This window comes from Electrona antarctica (assembly GCF_951216825.1).
Source record: "Electrona antarctica genome assembly, chromosome: 4".
NCBI classification, from domain to species: Eukaryota; Metazoa; Chordata; class Actinopteri; order Myctophiformes; family Myctophidae; genus Electrona; species Electrona antarctica.
The window spans coordinates 40578912-40598893 of record NC_136809.1 but is presented as its reverse complement, the minus strand read 5'-3'; the positions used below and the strand labels follow the sequence as shown (position 1 = coordinate 40598893).

The 19982-nt window shown below is 41.9% G+C and overlaps 2 protein-coding genes across 3 annotated transcripts; both read left to right on the top strand.

Moving 5' to 3' along the window:
- LOC306921406 (cellular tumor antigen p53-like) lies at positions 1–9039 on the top strand. Its single transcript, XM_079498528.1, has 11 exons — positions 1–198; positions 2148–2359; positions 2656–2710; positions 3185–3379; positions 4531–4705; positions 5785–5897; positions 6539–6648; positions 6785–6909; positions 6994–7076; positions 7237–7310; positions 8595–9039. The coding sequence occupies exons 2-11, from the start codon at positions 2214–2216 to the stop codon at positions 8686–8688; spliced, it is 1170 nt and encodes a 389-aa protein (XP_079354654.1). The 5' UTR covers positions 1–198; positions 2148–2213; the 3' UTR covers positions 8689–9039.
- A 980-nt stretch (positions 9040–10019) lies between these two features.
- Positions 10020–19949, top strand: fam161a (FAM161 centrosomal protein A). 2 transcript variants are annotated; one of them, XM_079498653.1, is made up of 7 exons: positions 10020–10303; positions 12480–12745; positions 13605–14765; positions 15093–15260; positions 16313–16412; positions 18431–18573; positions 19290–19949. In XM_079498653.1, the coding sequence occupies exons 1-7, from the start codon at positions 10055–10057 to the stop codon at positions 19642–19644; spliced, it is 2442 nt and encodes an 813-aa protein (XP_079354779.1). In that variant the 5' UTR covers positions 10020–10054; the 3' UTR covers positions 19645–19949. The 2 variants fall into 2 exon arrangements, with proteins under 2 accessions (XP_079354779.1, XP_079354778.1); XM_079498652.1 differs by having other exon boundaries at positions 10020–10309.
- The last annotated feature ends 33 nt before the right edge of the window (positions 19950–19982 follow it).

Here is a 19982-nt window from a genome sequence, read left to right as displayed (position 1 = left end):
CTCCCCCATTGAAGAGTGTTTCGCACGGAAAGGAAATCCCCCCCACACAAACGAAACAACAACGTGTTCGATCGCTGCTGCTACAAATACAAAATATTGTGTTATTTGGGCTTTTCTCTCAATCAAGCCGTCAAATCCATCCAATGCGAATGCGATTCACTGCCATCACTACGTTTACCAGGACACGAGGCACACCAGGTTTGTTTTAATTCCTTCTTTTTCAAACTATAACGTAAAACACGAACTTTTCGTCCGATAAAAAAAGTTTGTTTCTGGTTAAGCTTGGGCTAAATGACGGTAGAAGAAGAGCTAACGTAGCTAATTAGTTAGCGTCGTTGCGTGCTAGATTTTGCGTTATGAGCGTGCGTTTTTATTAACGTAAACAGTGATTATTATCATGGCAATGCGACTTTATTTGCACACCCATTTGTGCCTGAATTTCACTGTTTTCCTCAATGAGTTCCTCAATCAGTGAAGTTCGGATACAGAGTCACGGGAAGCACTTAACAACTACAGAATATTTCAGCTCATTCATCCGTGGCTTTATTTTGATTGATTGATTGATTGAAATATGTATTAACAGTTTGCAGAATTACAGTACATTTCAAGCACAACTCAATACAAAGACTGTTAACTGTGAGTGGACGACCCAATAAACTAATAAAGCATTACACTTGTTTACAAGAGGGTCCACCTTGTTCAATTCATCAAAACATTTAGAGACGTACAAATGGGCACTTCTATATAGTCAAAGAACAGAACAGGAATTCATCATAAAGGAGGTAAAAAGGGAAAAGAAACCTATACAGTGAGGGGAAAACGGGGTGGATTCCGATTTTACGGGGACCAGTTTCGAATTGCAGCCGTCCGTAGGTGCCCTTTGAGAGCGGTTTTGAAGGAGTCAAGGGATTCGCATATCTTAATGACTGTTGGTAGGGCGTTCCACATTTTGGTGGCATAGGAGCGAAAATAATTGAGTCCCTTGTTTGTGCCGAATCTGGGTTGCACATGGTTTGTTCATTTGTTGCACTCCCTCTGGTGTTGTGGGTGTGGACTTCGTTAACATTAAGGAAGTATTTAGGGTACATGGGTATCTTGGTGGTGTATATCGAATCTTGTGGACCAGACCCATTGCAAGATGCTGTACTCTGTCGTCGACCCTAAGCCATTCCAGCCTGTCAAAGTGGCCAGGGGTGAGGTGGGTTCGGGGGTAGCTCTGGTCCATAGCCTTCTACTGCTTCTACGATTCTGCCCTGCAGTATAAGTATTATAAGTATTATACTGTAAGTATAGTAAGTATTATATTAAGTAAGTAAGTATTATACTGCAGGGCAGAATCGTAGAAGCAGTAGAAGGCCATGGACCAGAGCTAGGTTCGGGGGGTGAGGCCAAGTAGGAGTCTGACCAGTTTGTTTTGGGAAGTCTGGAGCCTTGTTTTAAGGGCCTTTGAGGTGCTGTGGTACCAAGAGGTGCATGCATAGTCGAAGAAACCTTGTACCATTGTTCGAAATTGTACACACATGGATATGGAATAGTTGGACTGTTGGACAATATTAAACAGAGCTAGCCTTGCAGTCGGTGTATTTGTGTATTTATGCAGAATTATCATTCTGCATAATGAGTGTTTTTACTTTTGGCAGTCTTCAGTATATTTTGATACCAATACTTTTGTACTTACTCAAATATATATTACATTGCACTTGAGTAATTCTACATGGTGGTATTCATACTTTTACTCAAGTAGAAAATGTGAGTACTTCTTCCACCACTGTATGTCTGCAGACTGCACCCATTTTTGAGGGGCTCCTGTATTCAGCTATAGTGTAGATTTCTGTCCACAAACATTAAATGCCATTGACGATGAATGGAGAAATTACATCATATATATATATATATATATGACGAGCAAATCGGCTATTTTCGTCCTATTAAATTCCCATTGACAATGAATGGAGAATTTACGTCATGTGTGTCTGAGCAAATCAACATGTTACGTCATGATGATCATTGATGTACGATCATAAGAGTGCCCCTAACTTCACATGGGTGTGATTTTTAACTCTACGGTCTGTACTCTACCAGATGTGATTCTCTCAGTCAAATACAGAGTAGGCTAACCGGTGGTTCTTCTGCTTCTGTTCCGATAGAGACCCCACTTCAACCCTGCATCTCACCGGGCTGCTCTTTCTGTCGTCTCCTCGATCCAGTGAGCGATGGAAGAAATGGAAGGACCTGGATTTGACCCTTTCTCTCTCAGTCAAGAGTTCAACTTGAGCCAGGAGATTCGAGAGATCAGCATGAGACACGATCAAGAGTTCAGCATGAGAACGGATCATTTTAATGCCATGTGTGAAATTTAGTAAGTGATTAAAAAAGTATTGACAGATAGGAGAGATTAACTTGTGCCTATGACAACATCACAACTTTTTCATCAGAATATTACAAATTATTCGTAATTGTATTTGTTATCACATTAATACATTTTATTTGTATAGCACCTTTCGTATATGCAGCTATCAAGCTTTGTCTAACATTGAATAGAGCTTGGTTTACAGTTGTATGCCTAAGGCAGATGGTGATTGACGGAATAATATCAAGCTAGAAATAATGACTTTGTATATTGAAATATAATGTGTCTTTTTACACTGTGTTTAGCTTGCTTCCCACTGAGGAACCAAGCATGGGACATGCGTCTGCTGTGGATGAGCAGGTAAACTATAACTTATGTTGACGCTATCATATATGATCATATCATAATTGATCACAAAGTGCTCACCCTTTATATCTATATTTGAAATCTGAACCTTCTTTATGTAGATGTAAGGGCTGTAATTGGCTGTAAATTCAGTCTAGGCCTGTCAGTTATTTTTTATAATCGCCTAATCATAATTAGACACATTATTATTTTGCATAATTGTTTTCATTTTGAAAAATGTTCATATATATATTCCAAAATGGTGGAAATGGCAGATCTGACACGTTTCTTTTGCAGTTTTTATTTAACAAAATGCTTAAATGTGGCCTATTTTGGCATAGTCCACTATTTATTTTCGGTCATTGTCAGTCATTTAGGTTATTTGTCATATTGGCCCCATGCCATTTTTGTTTACAAAGCCAAACAGAATTGTTGAACGGACAGATTAATATGAAGCTTCCTTCTGAGTCTCTTTGCCTTCCCTCACAGCTCATAACAGACCCCACTATGACAGACGGCTTCTACGGAAGTTTGCTCAATGCATTACCTCTCCAAGAGTTGTCCAACGTGGACAACCTGACTCCCCCGGCCTCCACCGTGCCGACAACAACCGACTACCCCGGGGAATACGGATTCCAACTCCGCTTCCAGCAGTCAGGCACTGCCAAGTCAGTTACCTCCACTGTGAGTACCCTCAGTCAGTCACGCGGAGGCATTGTTGAACACCACACCACACCACAACTCTTTGTTCTTTCTTTCCCGTGTCTCTCTCCACTTACTGTCGATAAAATAGAAATGTCCTGCGAATTATCTTAAAAACGGATAATAATGACTTACCATCCACTTCTAGTAAACCCTTTAGGGAGACAAAGGTTTAGCTGGGAATCCCAGTGTTGAAGCACCACTCACTCTGCCATTCAGTAACTATGTACCAATACCATACTGTACATCCAATACTCTGCTCTCTGGACGAGTTGCTTTCCTTTATACCACTCTGTTTACAGAAATGTTTAAGTTACCTCCCATTTATTGAATTTACCGTTACAAATATTTGAATATTCATATCAAAGGAATTTCACTAGATGACCATAGGGTTTTGTGCCTTTAAATCAGTATGACATTGTGGCATAATGCGTTTATTTGACAAATGTAAAATCAACGTACCTTGGCGACGAATTATAGTAAAAATGTTCATGCCCCGTTGTGGCATTCATGTGGAATCTTACTCATTGTGACGATTCGCTAAGGTTCGGATGTCTCGCTTTGTTTGAACAGCCAATAGCAGGCAGATTTCCATGGTGACTCAGTGATCAATGTGTGCTGCAATTGGTCAGCTGAGTTACAAGTTAGAAGGCTGTGCTGCGGTCGGTCTCCCGCCCCCTTGCCACTCGTTTTCACTACTCTGGCTTCACAGCCTGGTTGCAAAGCCCTGCTCTGACATGACGGGGCATGTTCCTTTGCCTTCTTCCCCAGCACAGACAGGGTTAAAAAATGGACGCTAGCAAGGTATGGCGCGATGTTTTTGACTTCAATGAATTTAATGAAATTGTGTTTGAGCATTGAAATTTTCATTCTCTACATCATTTTGAAATTGGGTTATTGAAATTAACTATTTGATAAACTGGATAATTGATTATAAGTCAGAAATGTAAACTGCACGAGGTACAGGCATTGATTAAGGCTAAAAGGATAACACAAAAAGGTCCTGGGGATTGTTTCCATTGTGGTCCTAATCAAGTCTGTATATTTTATATTGGTTCTTAGAAAATAGTTCAGAACTTCAGACAACGATGAGCAGAAATACTAAAATCATTTATTTTTGTTTTGTGTTTTAGTACTCTGCCCAGTTGAATAAGCTGTTCTGCCAGCTGGCTAAGACATGCCCAATAGAGGTGCTGGTGATGCAGGAACCACCTCAAGGTGCCATTCTCAGAGCCACTGCCGTCTATAAGAAGACGGAGCACGTTGCAGATGTGGTCCGCCGCTGTCCACACCATCAGAGCGCAGACGGTGAGAAAATAACCTGGGAGAGTGACAGTGAAATAACAAAGACACAAGTGCCATTAAAGGAGCATTCAGTGATTTGGGTGATTTGGAAAACCACCCAGTCCGCCCCGGTAACAAAATGTGCACATGCACGCTCTACAGTGGGGGGAAGTGCAACAGGCCAACAGCATGTGCACCAAGGCCCGCCCCAAGTCCATCATGATTGGAGGAAGGCCCCTCTCATCCTGATTGGATGAAGGCTTTGCCACCCGCCACCAAAACTGAAACTAGGGTTTTTTGACCCCAGGGGCTCACTGGGGACAGGGAGGAACTCCTTATATGGTCAGCACACTCTATAGTAGGGAGATTTATCCAGAAAAAAAGAAAAAATAAGTGATATTTGAATTAAGTAAAATCACTGAATATACCTTTAAGTGTGTTCACAATGCGTACATTTAAGGTCACATTTCAGCACAGGCTGTTTGCTTGCAGCTTAGTATTTCAGTCCACAAAATGTTGCCATATAATATGAAGTAAGTGAATGTCATATCTATAGAAAAAATCAGACCAGTCTGAAGCGAGTGGTGCAACAGCACCCCCTATTGATACTCTAAACATCGGGACATAGGGACATAGGGACATTGCTGTTCCTTGGAGTGGTTGCACCACTCAAAAAACGGAGATCCGGGCACACTTAATGGTTAAAAAGGAGGAAAATGTTATTGAACCGACATGTTTCGACCTATACAGTCTTCATCAGGGTGCAAAGTGAATGTCATAATTGCCATTAGCATTGACATGGAAATGAGATTGATTATCAATTTCCCTGTTTGATAATCTCCTCCATTTCCATGAAATGGAGGAGCTTGGTTTCTGTTTGGCAAACAAAACCAACTTGAGTTTTGGTTACTTGGTAACCAGAATCTCATTCAACGGTATGTCAACGGCCGACTCAAGCCTAATATTATATACTCTCTGTAGTATCATGAGTTGTTAGCTCGACAATCAATTCTTGTCGGCACTGTCGTTTTTTGGACGTATAAATTGAATTAAGCTTCACTTCCAGCGTCTCCCTCCATCCCTCCCTCTCTTTACTTGCCTAGATGTGGCGTATCGGAGCCACTTGGTCCGGGTTGAGGGCAGTCAGAGGGCCAGCTACCTGGAGGACCCCTGCACCAAGAGGCACAGTGTGACCGTCCCCTACGAGTCCCCACAGGTAGGATCTCCATGCTCCTACCCCCTTGGGAGAGCCCATGGGGCCTCCTTCTGGACAACTGACAATATTCAATGTTTTTTTTTTTCTCATTTATGTAGTAGTACTGGGTCTATTAGTTGAAAGTCGTCTTGGGGAAAAAGGCCTCTTCATGTAATATGAATGTCCCGATATTTATAGAATTTATCACTGTGGTCCACATTATGGTACAGATTGAATTATAGAATATACAGGGAAATGGATATGTTTACAGGGGTCAATGTTTATTGTTCATGTAATGTATATTAACCACGTTCAATATGCTTGGCACTCATTTATTCTACAAAAGATACATAAGATGCATTCAACAGCTTATGATAACTATTACATAACCTAATACAATTTTGGTCTGCATTTGCAAACACGATAGTGTATATCCTAAAATGTTGTGTGCTTGGTCAAGGATGAAAGAGGAAGAAGTGATGCTGACAAGCATATGATTTTAACTTTTGGAAGTATTTATTTAGAAATCGGTAGGGAAAGGTCATCTGTACTAAACGTTGTTTGATTCTCTCATGGTTTTCCACGGGTGGTTCATGCAGACTCAGATCTAGCTGCAGACTAGACTTTACTTTTTACTGACACCTATGTCGTTGTGGTTTCAGCTTGGCTCCGAGGTCACCACTGTCCTCTTGAACTTCATGTGCAACAGTTCTTGCATGGGGGGGATGAACCGCCGACCCATCCTGACCATCCTCACCCTTGAGACAGCTGAGTACGTTTTTCATTCTTCTGCTGTTTGAGGACCGTATTCGCACAGAGGCCATTTTGCACTGTTTTCACCTTTTACATCTCCCCTCATCTGATTGAATTCTTGTTGGATCTTGTGGGCTCTCTTTATTCCATCCTAGTTTTCAGGTTTTGGGGCGCATGTGTTTTGAGGTGCGCGTTTGTGCCTGTCCAGGCAGAGACCGCAAGACAGAGGAGGAAAACGCCAACAAGGCAGAGAAAGGTGTTAAAGCAACCAAGAAAAGAAGTAAGTATTAAGTCATTGCAATGCTTCGACTTTCTGCCTGTGTATAAACGTCTCCTCCCTAACCTGATTCATTCTCTCGCTCAGAGAGTGTGGCTGTTGCCCACACATCGTCAAAGAAGATGACACCTGCCTCCAGTGCTGATGAAGAGGAGGTGTTTGTCTTACAAGTGAGTGACTATATAACTACATAATAGGGGTGGGTGATTGCATACATTGACATCAACCCTCTCCGTAATCACCGCTAGGGTACCGAATATGTCGATATGACAAAAGGAAACATAATTGCCATGGCGATTTTTAAATCTCTCCCTGTGATCTCTCCCTCAGGTACGTGGACGCAGGCATTACGAAATGTTGAAAGAACTCAATGAAGCATTGGATGCAGCAGACAGAGAGAAAAGGTAAGCTGACCATTCCAAAACATTGCCAAAACGCCTCTTTGGCATCTGTCACTTGAATTAAGGTCACTTGATTGATGGACAGCGCCTGTCAGCTCCCTTCATGGCTTCTAAATTATAAGCAAACCCCCCAATGCAATTCTTTGTGTTCAAGAGTCGGTAGCATTACAAAGAACCCAAAAACCTACCACTTCCATACAGAATGGGATGAAGACTTTTCCCCCCACTATTTCCTGTTCCACGTGTTTCTTATATGCAACGCCAGTGCTGCTATTGCAAAGCCCCCTCAGGTACATTTATTTTGGGTGGGTAGATCATGTTGAGCTGGTCATTTTAACACTTATATTATACCCAGGACTTGTCCACACATCTTCATAATTAGTAACATCCGTAAGAGGCCCAGGACGTGTGGAAACATCTTTAGGTCCTTTTTAATGATATAAAACACAACTGCTAAAATCCATTTTTTGACAGCAGCCGTTGGCTAGGCAATAGGGACTTTAAGCATCGACTGTTTTCAGGACGGCTCCGCTAGGCGGAAGTACGGGAGCTGTGACGCAATCGCCGTAGCTGTCAAAATCGTTAAGCAAACGGAGGTTAGCGACGGCGACATTGGTTCCCATGGTGACGCGTCTATGCAGCATGTGTCAAACATAAAAACTTTTTTTTTTAAAACACATGCATGTCAGCTAACTTGCCGATATTGCTTAATTCTTTCATGCACTGGACATGATCAGCAGTGGAAAGAGGAAGGTGCTGGAGCAATCTGTGTTATTCTAAAACCGTTTTAATAAACATGGTTAATATGACATGGTATTAGTGTTATTTCTTCATTCAGAGCATGCCAACACATTACACAGCATAAGAGAGGTGATGGAGAAATCGGTGTGAATGTATGACGGCTATAATTTCAATAAACATGGTTATGACATGGCGTTGTAGACACTACGTGTAAGTGTTGGTCCCGCACGTGGTAGAAAGGGCTGCGACGGCAAGCAGGTTTATGTATCGAGCACTGATCCATTTCCGGTTGCCGGAGCCGACTGCCGTAGGCGCCGTTGCTTAAAGTCCCTATTGCCTTGCTCATCCGTCCCGGAGCTATTTAGCTGCCTTCTGCCAGGATCCCCTGGTGTATTCCATCTGATCGTTGTGGCAAAATTAAATTTAAGACACGGACAAAAGAATACTCTGTAGTTATTGCAATTTCTTTGGAAATTATTCTATCACAAGGTTGATTTTCCTTGTGTCATGTTTTATAAAACATTTTAATTTGTTTTCCTTCTTCAGTATGTCCAAGAAGAAAGCGTCTGTGAAACAAGAGTCACCGATGCCATCCAGAGGGAAGCGCCTTGTCAGAAGTGAAATAAGTGACACTGATTAAATTAGCTTTAAACCTAATTTATGTATGTCGGTGTCACTAGTTGATGAGTGACACAATTATATGTTGTACCATAAATTAGGCTTCATGCATCACTTATTTTCTTTTCTTTTTTACATGTAGTTTTTGTGGTAGTCTGTTTGGGCATTGGATGCCAGGATGTATCATTTTGTTTTTCTTGTTACAATTTTACTTTCTGGCCCAGAGCTCATGGAACTCTGCATACAATTTGAAGCTAACAGGAGATGAAACTAGTTCTTAAAATCTCTTGCCCATTGGTCAGGTAAAGGTCATGTCCTAAGACTATGTTCAGTTTCAGTTGACTGAAAAATAAAGTGTTTTTCTACGAAACAATCACAGAGCTTGATCATTCATGGTTGTCCAGAGTAGACAACTGTGCAAAATTTATGTGTGGTTTTTTGGGTATATTATATGTACACTTTGTAAGCTTATGCTTGTGCAGTGGTTCTCAACGTGGGGTCTGGGGACCCCCAGGAGTCATTGATGGTGTTAGAGGGAGTCCCAAGCTAAATCACCATTATTACATATACAAATACAACTAGACTAGAGAATGCACAAGAATGGCTACTTTGATCTCTATCTATAGCCTACTATATTTTTAACTTGGGTATTGGGGTCTCTGATTACTGCTACCCTATCTTTGTATTCTACATTGCATTCACCAATGCTCAATCATGCTGAGATGGTCACAGCAATCATTGTTTGATATCTTACTTTTTCATAACAATCACGGTGTCATTTGTGGAAGAAAATAAATGGAGGGTGGACAAACCACTTAAATCCTATAGCCTACCTTTTTGTAATTGTATGACATAAAATGACAATACAAGATCACAATGTGTGACGATCGCAGTGTGTTGTAAATTGTGAGTGACTTATGAGCTTGTAGATATTATTTCCCTTTTCATGTAGCCTTGTGCCTTGTAAGCCAGGGGTTGTGCATTTTAAGGCTCTAAGTTCAAGAGATGCACCCAGAGTATGGGATGCACCATGCATGCACTGCCCTCTGGTGAATGCACCAACTGATATGTAGTCTGAAGATTTATTACAAAAAATATCTTGACTGTCTTGAATAAAGGTTATGGGCATAAGGGATATACTCTTAGAGTTCTGCATTATTTGTGTATTTAGTCTTAAAAATTGTAATTGAATTGGTAATTTTGCAATTTGCATGAGACTATGGGCCGGGCAGATGGTCCCGTCCATAGGGGGGTCCCGTCCCGTCCCCGCCGGCGTGTCATCACTTCCTGTCACCATTCGACCGTTTCCTTCACAACCACGCATCGCGTCGCTGTTACCAAGGAGGAGTCAGGACCTGTTGCTGGCTGCTGTCTGATCTGAATTCTGGATGTTCCTCGGTAAACAACAAGATAATAGCCAAGTAACAGTTTCAAACACAAGAGCAAGTCGGAGAAGAGAAACTATGGCCAACGACGCCCATCGGACAAATGTGTTGGTCACGTCGTGTTTAAAAACCCCAGTGGACCCGCTCACTAAAGCGCCGGTGGCTTTGTACGAGCGTGAGCGAGCCGTGCCATACAGTACCGTCCCAACAGGACACAACATGAGGCACAACCTGGACTTCTTTCAGAGAGAGGTGAGGGTGAGTGACAAAATACAGTCAATCCAGACAGTGAATGAGAAATTGTTCAGTGAGTGTGGTGTCAGTTGAGTGCAATACTCCATCGCACAACGGTGTCGCTTGTCGACAATTACGGATTTTCAGCTGTCAAGGTCGCATGATCGTCTGAATTTCTTTTCAGTATAAATTTGGCTTTAGTTGACTGACATCCTTAACTTTTTACTTTTTGGAATGCTGTATTCCTTTACAAATTTCAAATAGGAACATTTATCATTGTCAACTTCTCTTATTTCCCAGTGTTTCCAGGCCAGCCTGCGTGATTAGACCTGTATAATATGTTGTCTTTACTATTGCTGGCCTCCTACCTTGACTAGATTATTATAAGTCACAGTGCTATCATAATCCCAGATGCTTAATTTTCGTCTGGTTCGACAGCAATGCTCTGGTGCCATTCCATCAAATGTATCTCATGCAGCAGTTTAAAATGCCTGGACCCCTGAGGAAGATCTTAAGCTGTCTAGTCAAAAACTAATGATAATTGGAAGAGAGGTGGAGGAGGAGGCACTGAGGCAGCAGACATCTGCCGTCTTTATTTGCGACAGACACCCTGTGTGCTCCACCATATGCCGTACTAACTGCAGTTGCAGGTGGATAATAAGCTTAGACCCAAAGAGGAGTCATTTGTAATTACACTGTGTGCCTCGTGCCACCACTGATCTGCCAGCAGGAGGATTTGGTGGTTAGGGAGACCATTCTGGTCTGGGTGGTGGCAGGTTGCTTCCTCATGACCCCTAGTGACAGATACAGAGTGAATCACCATTAAGGAATGCAACTCAACCCTGCATTAAACCTCGTTATGGTAGGAGGCAGCCGAGGCAGGCAAGAACCCCCCCAACAGGGATCAAATGTGGACTAAGAGTCTCACAAAATGTAGCCTACTGTTATCACTTATGAAACTCACACATAAGTTATGTTGTCGTGTCAACCTTCAATCTAGCCCAGTATCACTTCTTGAGTTGACAAATCTGAATGAGTCAAACCACAAATACACACTTGGCATAATGTTGCGGCTTGCCTATATCTTCAGTGATGCAAATAGCCTGCATCCTACATCCTTAGACTCACTAAATTGAGAAACAACGCAACCGTGTCACCCTTCGGGGCTCCTGGGATGCAATATACTGTACTCAGTACTGTACTCAGACTCATAAAATGTCCCTGGGACCCATCTAAAAAAAACACCCCTGGGTCCCGGGATCAATTACATTGAAAACCTATTTACACCACTGTCTATTCATCTGTGTATGAAACTTACCATATATAGAGCACAACAGTGGGCGTGGTTTTCTGGACCCACTAAAAAATCTGCTATTCATTTTTCCCATACAGATTTACAAAAATATATCAATTATTCTAAGACTAGAATAAAGCCATCCAGGATCCCGGTGAATCATGACCATAAAACCTTTGATTCTGTGAAAAATTAAATAATACTAAATTGAATATTTTATTATATGATCTACTACATTTAATAAATACCATTTGTTTAGTGTTTTTCATTTTCATTTTTTCACGGATTTTTTTATGGTCATGACTCACCAGGATCCTGGATGGCTTGATTCTAGGCTTAAAATAATTGATGTGATTAATGTGCACCCCTGCTTATATGAGACAATTTAAAACTTTAAAACGGTACAGTGTGTCAGCCTAAGGTGTCAGCCCTTCGGTCGCCCGTTGCCTTAAGGCGTCTTACTGGTATAAATAGTTTTGTAAATCTCGATCGGAAAAATGAATGGCAGATTTTTCAGTGGGTCCAGAAAACCACACCCACTGCTATGCTCTATAAACTTGCCTTGCTAATTGCTAGTATACAGCCCAAAGACATGTGGCAGAATTGGCATGTGTTAATTTTAGTTTGCCTTTAAACGGAGCAGTACGAAGTACCTCAATGGGTATAAGAAAGTCTGTGTAATGCTGTCACAGAAATCATTCAGACTTAAAATGCACAGTATAGATCAATGATCACCAAATAGCACATCCTTCATGCAGTCTGTTGTACGACAGTGTTGCGTGCTGAAAATAGCTGCTCTACAACCTCAAAACGCATAGCATCGCAAGCAATGCATTGTGAGCTTGTAGATCTGTTATTTTAGGTGCGTAAATTAAGCTTAACCCATCACCTTCTTCTCAGATGGAATACGAGGACTCTGGCTCTGAGTTTGGCGATAGGGAATCTTCTGGAAGGAGGGATAGTAGCCCTCTCATGGTCAAGGACTACAGGGTAACGGGGGATCAGCTGGACCTGCGTGAGATATTCTTCTCCAATGAGGAGTACTACAGCAAACTGGAAGAGCTTAAGAAGGCCCATCTGAGGACCATGGCTGAACTGGAGGGCATGTACCACAAAAATCTGCAGCTTCAATCTCCCCTGGATGCAGCAGTGGAGACTGGGCAGAGGTGTTTTGTTATTTCTCATGATAATATCAGTCACTCACCATATATAATTACATTACATTAGCCTGGTAAAATTATGTATTATTAAGTATGAAACATGAAATTGAATTCCATGACCAGGACGGTTTACCGGGCTACCATTATTTCAGTGGATCTAAACTTCTAAAGGGACATACATTGTCCATAATTCATCACAATCCTAGCCTTTTTGACATTTATAAACCAACATTATCTGCATTTAAATAAAAAAAATAGTATATACAGTCCTGTCTTTTGTATCATTGTGGGGGAAAAAAATAAAAGACTTGTATGACATGTTTGTCTAAATAGAAATATCTTAAAAAAATATATATATTACATACCATACAACATGGTACACATATTCATGGTATGCAATTTTTTTTAATGATTTTTGCATAATGTGCAAGGCCTGTCAAATGATGGCTAGTAACTTGGCTAGTAACTTATGAGTTACTTTTGCCAGGCATGCTGGATGTCATTTGGTAGGCTGGGATCCACCCTGATTCACTACGTTCTGTGGATTCTTTTTTTCAACTTTGCTACTAAGTGACAAAATAGAATCCACGGAACGTAGTGTATCAGGGTGGATCCTAGGTTAGTCATTTGGTCTTTTTTTTTGATATTTTCTTTTGCTTTTTATGCCTTTATTTGATAGGACAGTAGACCCCCCGACATGCTGTCAGGATGGATTAGCAACCTAGGTGCCCGGACGTCTACGCCAGCCGTCCGGGCCTGAATTTTTGTATTTTATCAGCTTTATGTATTAGTGGTGATATTCTAATTCTCTATATTATGAAAAATGTATCACCTTTGGTTAACAGCAGAATGTGTTTCTCACTAGACTACCCTGGGTAAAGGGCAACCCAGCAGCTTCACAAGGACTGAGGAAGTTCCACTCGGCTATAGAGCTCCGCAGAGGTTCTGGACTCTGTTGGACTCAGATGGACACATCCGATGAGGAGGAAGCCAATGCTAAAGACATGGAGAAAGATCCAAAAGATCACATCAAGAACATGTGGAAGGACTTTAAGTTGTCACACCGCGATCGTCTCCCATCCTCCTCCTCACTCCAGAGTCTGCCATCAGATAACAGGACAAAAGGGAGGGGAAAGAAGAAGCAGGGACGTAAAGAATCGAGTCACAGGGTTACCGTCCCAGAGCCTTTCCACATGACCTTGCGCGAAGCAGAGAGACGCCGACGCGGCATCAAAACTCGCTCAGAGATTGAACATGAGAATGCAGAGCTGCGCAAGCAACTGGAGGAGGTTACAGAGTGCCAGCGAAAGTTCCGCGCCAGCCCCTTGCCCGCACATGTTCGCCTGCCACTTTACGGAGATCTCCGGGGAGAGGAGCGGCGCCATTCTACACGCGAGCGGCAACCATCTGTCCAGAAGCCATTCAGCTTCCTGGAACGGGAGCGCCTGAAGAAGGTGCAGAGAGAGGAGCAGCTCCGTCACCTCCAGCCTTCTGAGCAGGAGACAGTGACGCCCTTTAGGGCTAAACCTGTGCCCAAGGCTGTGTATGAGGCAGCGACTGGGGAACAGATGAAGGAGGAACAGCTGTATCGTGCCATCAAGATGCAAATGAGAGCTAAGGAGATGCTCTGCAGCTCTTCTATGCCACCCAGCATGCTTGCACAACGACTCAGTGAACGGAAGACAGCCTCCCTGGCTGAAGAAGACTCCCACAGGCCTAAGATAAATAAAGAGATACCGGACTTTGACGCCAGTTACAGGCGCTTCCTGAAGCACCTGGAAACCCGAAAGGAAGTGAGACCTGTGACCACGTGTGAACCCTTCCAATTAAGGACATCCCAGATCTCCTCACACCGCGAACGTATTCTGGCTGACATTGAAAAAGAACTGACAAGCCCCCGGTTGACACGTTGGTCCGGGGCCGCCCGCACACCCAATTCTAGTCTCTGTTCTTCTCTCTCAGGAAGCCTGGAGCTCCTCCCAGGAAAAGTCACAGATGCCACCAAAAAGCGCCAAGAGGCTGTGAGGTACCATTATAGGGGATACCTACCGATGGCACCCTAGATAGACGAGATAGTCAGAGCCTCAGAACCCACATGGTCCGTTTAGACATGTTGACAGTGAAAATGGTTTATTTAATTTAATTCTACAATGGATACTGTAAATCCCTCTGGAACTCATTTCCCATTTACCACTCACCCCAAACCCTCCACCTACAACAGACTTCCTCCTCCTACACTATACCCCATAGTTGATCATTGTACCTAAAAGTCCTCAAGTCTCTAAGTTAGTCCTCAAAGTCCCTTCTCCACACGTCTTCCACCATCTGTGACTTGATTGTCTTCCTTGAGTAGAAAGGTGCTTGAGCAGAGGAAGAAGGCAGAGGAAGATGAGGAGATACAGCGAGAGAAACGGAAGCAGAAGGAGAGGAATCTGCAGAAGGTAGTGCTGAAGCGTGCTCAGGCCAACGATCCCCACCTGGCACTCTCACAGACCAACCAGACCAAACTCAAAGAGTTCAGGTAATCCAAAAAAACAAAACAAAAAAAGAAACAAGACACTGTTACTGTTCACCCCTACAAATGTATTGTTACTGCAGTGCACAGTAACTACATTTACATTTCAGATGTAATTGTATCATTATATTTGGGATGGATGGAGTATTTCACAAATGAAAATGGACACTTTCAGACTTAATGGTCTACTTGTTTTAGCACCAGAGACACAGAGACAACATCTGTATGATTAGTACTGATGTCATACTATTTTAACCATGTTCTAACTAAACTGTCTGTATAAGATTAAGATATAAAAATGATTAGTTTGTTCTGCTTTATTAACTGTGAGATCTAAGACCTGGGGCAGTATTATGCGTATCTTAAGTACCAGGTCTTATTACTTAACTTAAGACCTGGAGGCGTGATCAATGCCATTTGGCTATTCTGAGTGGCCAAACAGCATTGACCACACCTCCAGGTCTTAAGTTAAGTAATAAGACCTGGTACTTAAGACACGCATAATACTGCCCCTGATGTCATACTATTTTAACCATGTTCTAACTAAACTGTCTGTATAAGATTATGATATAAATATAATGTAGCTGAAAGAATGTCTACAAAGTAGTATTTTGTCATTGTAATATTAATCAACTTAGTGGTACTTCTGTAGCCTCACGTAGCGATGCCTGGGGCAATGTGCATTGCAAAGGCAGATGAAGGCTGGCTATGTGAGGCTAGTACTTCTGAGGCCTACTGGCAGTGTGCATACACCACACACGCATGCACACGCACACACACACACGCGCGCGTGTGCATGCGCACAGACACGCACACACGCACGCACACACACACACACACACACACACACACACACACACACACACACACACACACACACACACACACACACACACACACACACACACACACACACACACACACACACACACACCCTCCCTCCCTTTTGGTAGTTATGGTAGCTGATGCTGTTATCCACACTGTATGTCAGGATATTCTGTGTAATGATGCTTGTCAGGTTTTGAAGGAAGCTGTTGGTTGATGTATATTTTATATAGGAAACAAGACCTTCAGCGCAAGAGGGAGTATCAGCAGGAGATGAAAGAGATCCAGGAGAGGGTAAAGGGGAGACCTCTGCTATTAGAGCAGGTTGCACAGGTGAGGCCCTTGACCTTTTGTGGGTTTCAGGTTATGTGTAGTGTGAGCATACAGTAATTATATATCATTGACTGTCAAAGATTGTTTAGCCTGGAAACCAGACGAATCTGCCACAGCTAAAATAAATAACCCTGTGCAGATTTGAATTACAAGTGGCTGTGGCGTTTGAATCTGTTTATACCGCCCCTTGGAAATGAATCTTCCACACTGACGTTCCACGTTGGCCATGCCAGGCTAATAATGTTTACTTCCTCTCAAAGTTATTGTCTCCACCAGGCCGAAGGCATGGGGAGAGAGTATGTTTTGCACTCCGTCCGTGTGTGTGTGTCCATCCTTCCGTCCGTCCGTTACCAGCTAATCTCCGGCACCGTTGGCCCGATCCATGCTCAACTTTGCACACACACTCCCTGGATGCCAACAACGTTATAGTGCCACCATGAGGCCGATTTAGGCAAAACACATTTCTGTAGATTACTCGTACACATTTTATCCATACATCACACAATTCGGTATACACTATCTCCATAGTCATTGTGATCAACACGGATCTGCACCATTTCCCATCTTCCATCTTCCATCCTGATTGGCTAAGATTGGCTTCCAAAGCTCACACGATTGGTCCGTTTCGAACAAAATGCCACAAATCACAAACACAGTGTGCAATTTCTGTGAAATTATACACGCACATTTCCACTAGGCCGAGGACGACATGCCACTCATTTTTTCCCACATCAGCCTCACGGTGGAGCTATAACAGGGCAATTCCTGTTTTACCTATAACTGCATCGATTTGTATACAACTTATGTATGCTCACTCCCTAGAGGCCATGGAAAAACATTTTCCCTGCATCCCTCCACATCTGCCGGTTTTGCGCCACCATGAGGCTGATTTCTGCAAAACACATTGTTTATGTTAGTTGCACAGATTTCATCCAAATCTCACGCAAATCAGTACACATGATCTCTGTAGTCATGTGATCACGACGAGTCTGTTGGACTTCTCAGATTCTACACTGATTGGCTAAGATTGCCTTCCAAAGTTTTCAGGAGTGGCCCGTTTTGTACAAAATGCTGCACATGTCCTGCTCATCCAGGATGATATCCTCAGAGATGCTATGAGTGATCTGGCTCTGCATTTCCTCAACAAAATGAAGACATTTTTTGGAAAAATCAAACAAACCAAAAAACATGTTTATATTACTCCTAAACAATTCGCCTAACATCACACACACACTCCTATCCTCCTGGTGGAGACCTGTGCCCAGAAGGGCACTTTATCTAGTTTTCACTAACATACTACTTTTAATTTAAGGACTTCTTTAAAAAGGTTCACATTGTGGTTTGTACAATTCTTATTGACTGTACTACTTACCCTATTAAATGGTTTTGTTATTTATAAATGTGTAAACGTTAGATATTATTTAATTAATATATTATTCTTACTGTTTACACAATTTTTGAAACAGCAAGGCCTTTTTTTTGTGCGATTAATTCACGTTAATTTAAACTGTTGTTTATGTCATGTGTACATCCACACAGAAGCAATAAAAAAAGCAACCTAATTTTTGAAATGACGCAATGTATGCATTAACAAACAAATTGTTTTCATATAGTTTATTCCACCCTCCCGGTGTGTAGGGACCTAAAGTTTTGAAAAATGCAGAGGCTGTAGGTTTGATGAACATAGCATTAAAGCTGTCACAATTATAACATTTTACTTGACGATTAATTATCCATCAAATAATTGCGATTTCTGTTGTTGAATATTAGGAACATTATGAATAAAAAATACATTTTTGATTGGATTTTAGGCTTTGTAAACAAATAGGAAATACAAACGGTCATGGTGTGATGCGTTTTGAGCTTGTAGATGGGCCATTTCTACTATTTAAAATATATGAACATTTTTCAACATGAAAATAATTGTTATTATCTCAATTAATTGCGATTAGCCGATTATGTAATAATTGTGACAGGCCTACATAGCATTATGACAACTGTCTGTGTGTTTGATACAGAGGAATGCCAAACTGGCAGCTGAGAAGCGATACACAGAAGCCCTGCTTAGCTGTGGCCTGAGTGAGGACTTTATCAGTAGCAAGGTGCCCAAGTCCCTGCGTACAGGCACTGCCCGCAAGAGCTCCACTGAATCTAAACAAAGGTAAATATATTTGCTAAGTTACATGCTGGTAAAATACCATCCAATCTCAATCCTTATCTCTCTACTCTCCCACAATACAAAATGTAGTAGAACACATATGATATTTAATACGTTGTCTTATAGTTTTTTTTTTTAATGCAATACCTGTTGTACCTATTGTATCCATTGTAAGTGTTGTTACATTATAGTACCCCTTGTATCTGTTGTAAGAGTGCAACGGGTAGTCGGGTACCTGGGGTACTCTCTGACAACAAGTACAATGTGTATTGCATACGGGTGGGTCATATATTTCAGCCTTACATCGTTCCTGACTTTGCCTTCTACTCAAATAGGCTGCTTAGCTGCCCGTTTATAAATTGATTGTAATATATCTAACTTTATTAGCATTGTTGTAACGAGTACTGCACTGGGTTCTCTAAAAACTGTACAACAAGTACTCTTGACAACAGGTATAATGGGTGTTGCATAACTTCCTGTAGCATGCATTCCCAACTTGTGTCGTTCCCAGCTTACATCATTCCTGACTTGTGTGCTGCCCGAGTATAGGCCAGTGCGCCGGTCTAGTTCTATAACTTGTTTAATCATACATAGCTTTAACTCTATCTACCATCCAGCCACAGATTGCGTGCAGATTGTTTATGTAATTAGCTAGCTTTCTAATCAGATAGGAGCATTCTGCAGATAGTTCTAATGACTTACTTATTTTGATATTTTAGCGACAAGGAGGCAGATATGGACTATATTCCTGTTCGGTTCAGAAAAGTCTACTTGGATGACGAAGACTCCGAACCAGGATCAGAGGAGAGGGACAAAATTGAATCCAAGAAGGATGAAGAAGATGCCGGTAGCGCTGATGGAGAGGAGGCTGACAGCGGAGATGCCCAAAATTACTCAGATGACAATGACCACTATTCGGATGATCACGATCACGAGAATGACTCGCACAACAGTGAGAAGGACTTAACCGAGGAAAGACAGCAGGATGATGACCTCATTAAAGAGCACCAAATCAACAGAAGTAACCAGCACAGTCGCAATAGTCAGGGCTCAGACAGAGAAAGCACTGTATAACTAAGTGATGAGGAAAACAGAAAGGAATCATTTTCTATGAAGTTGTCAGGAAAGAAACAAGGTTACATGCCAGGGAAGGATGAATTGAGTCTTTATAGAGGAGCCAAGTGCAAAAATGGGACCTTATATAGCAATATTATTTTGTAAACATCATGTTTGTTTGCATGGAATATGTATGTAAGTTAAAACGTTGTTTAGTGTATTATAGAAGAAATTTGTTTCTATACTGTCATCACATTAAATAATAGACTTTATTACGAGTTTCTTGTAACATCGACAATAAAAAGTGTTTATATTCAGTTCAATACATTTTGTCACTATCTGCGATTGCCATCTAT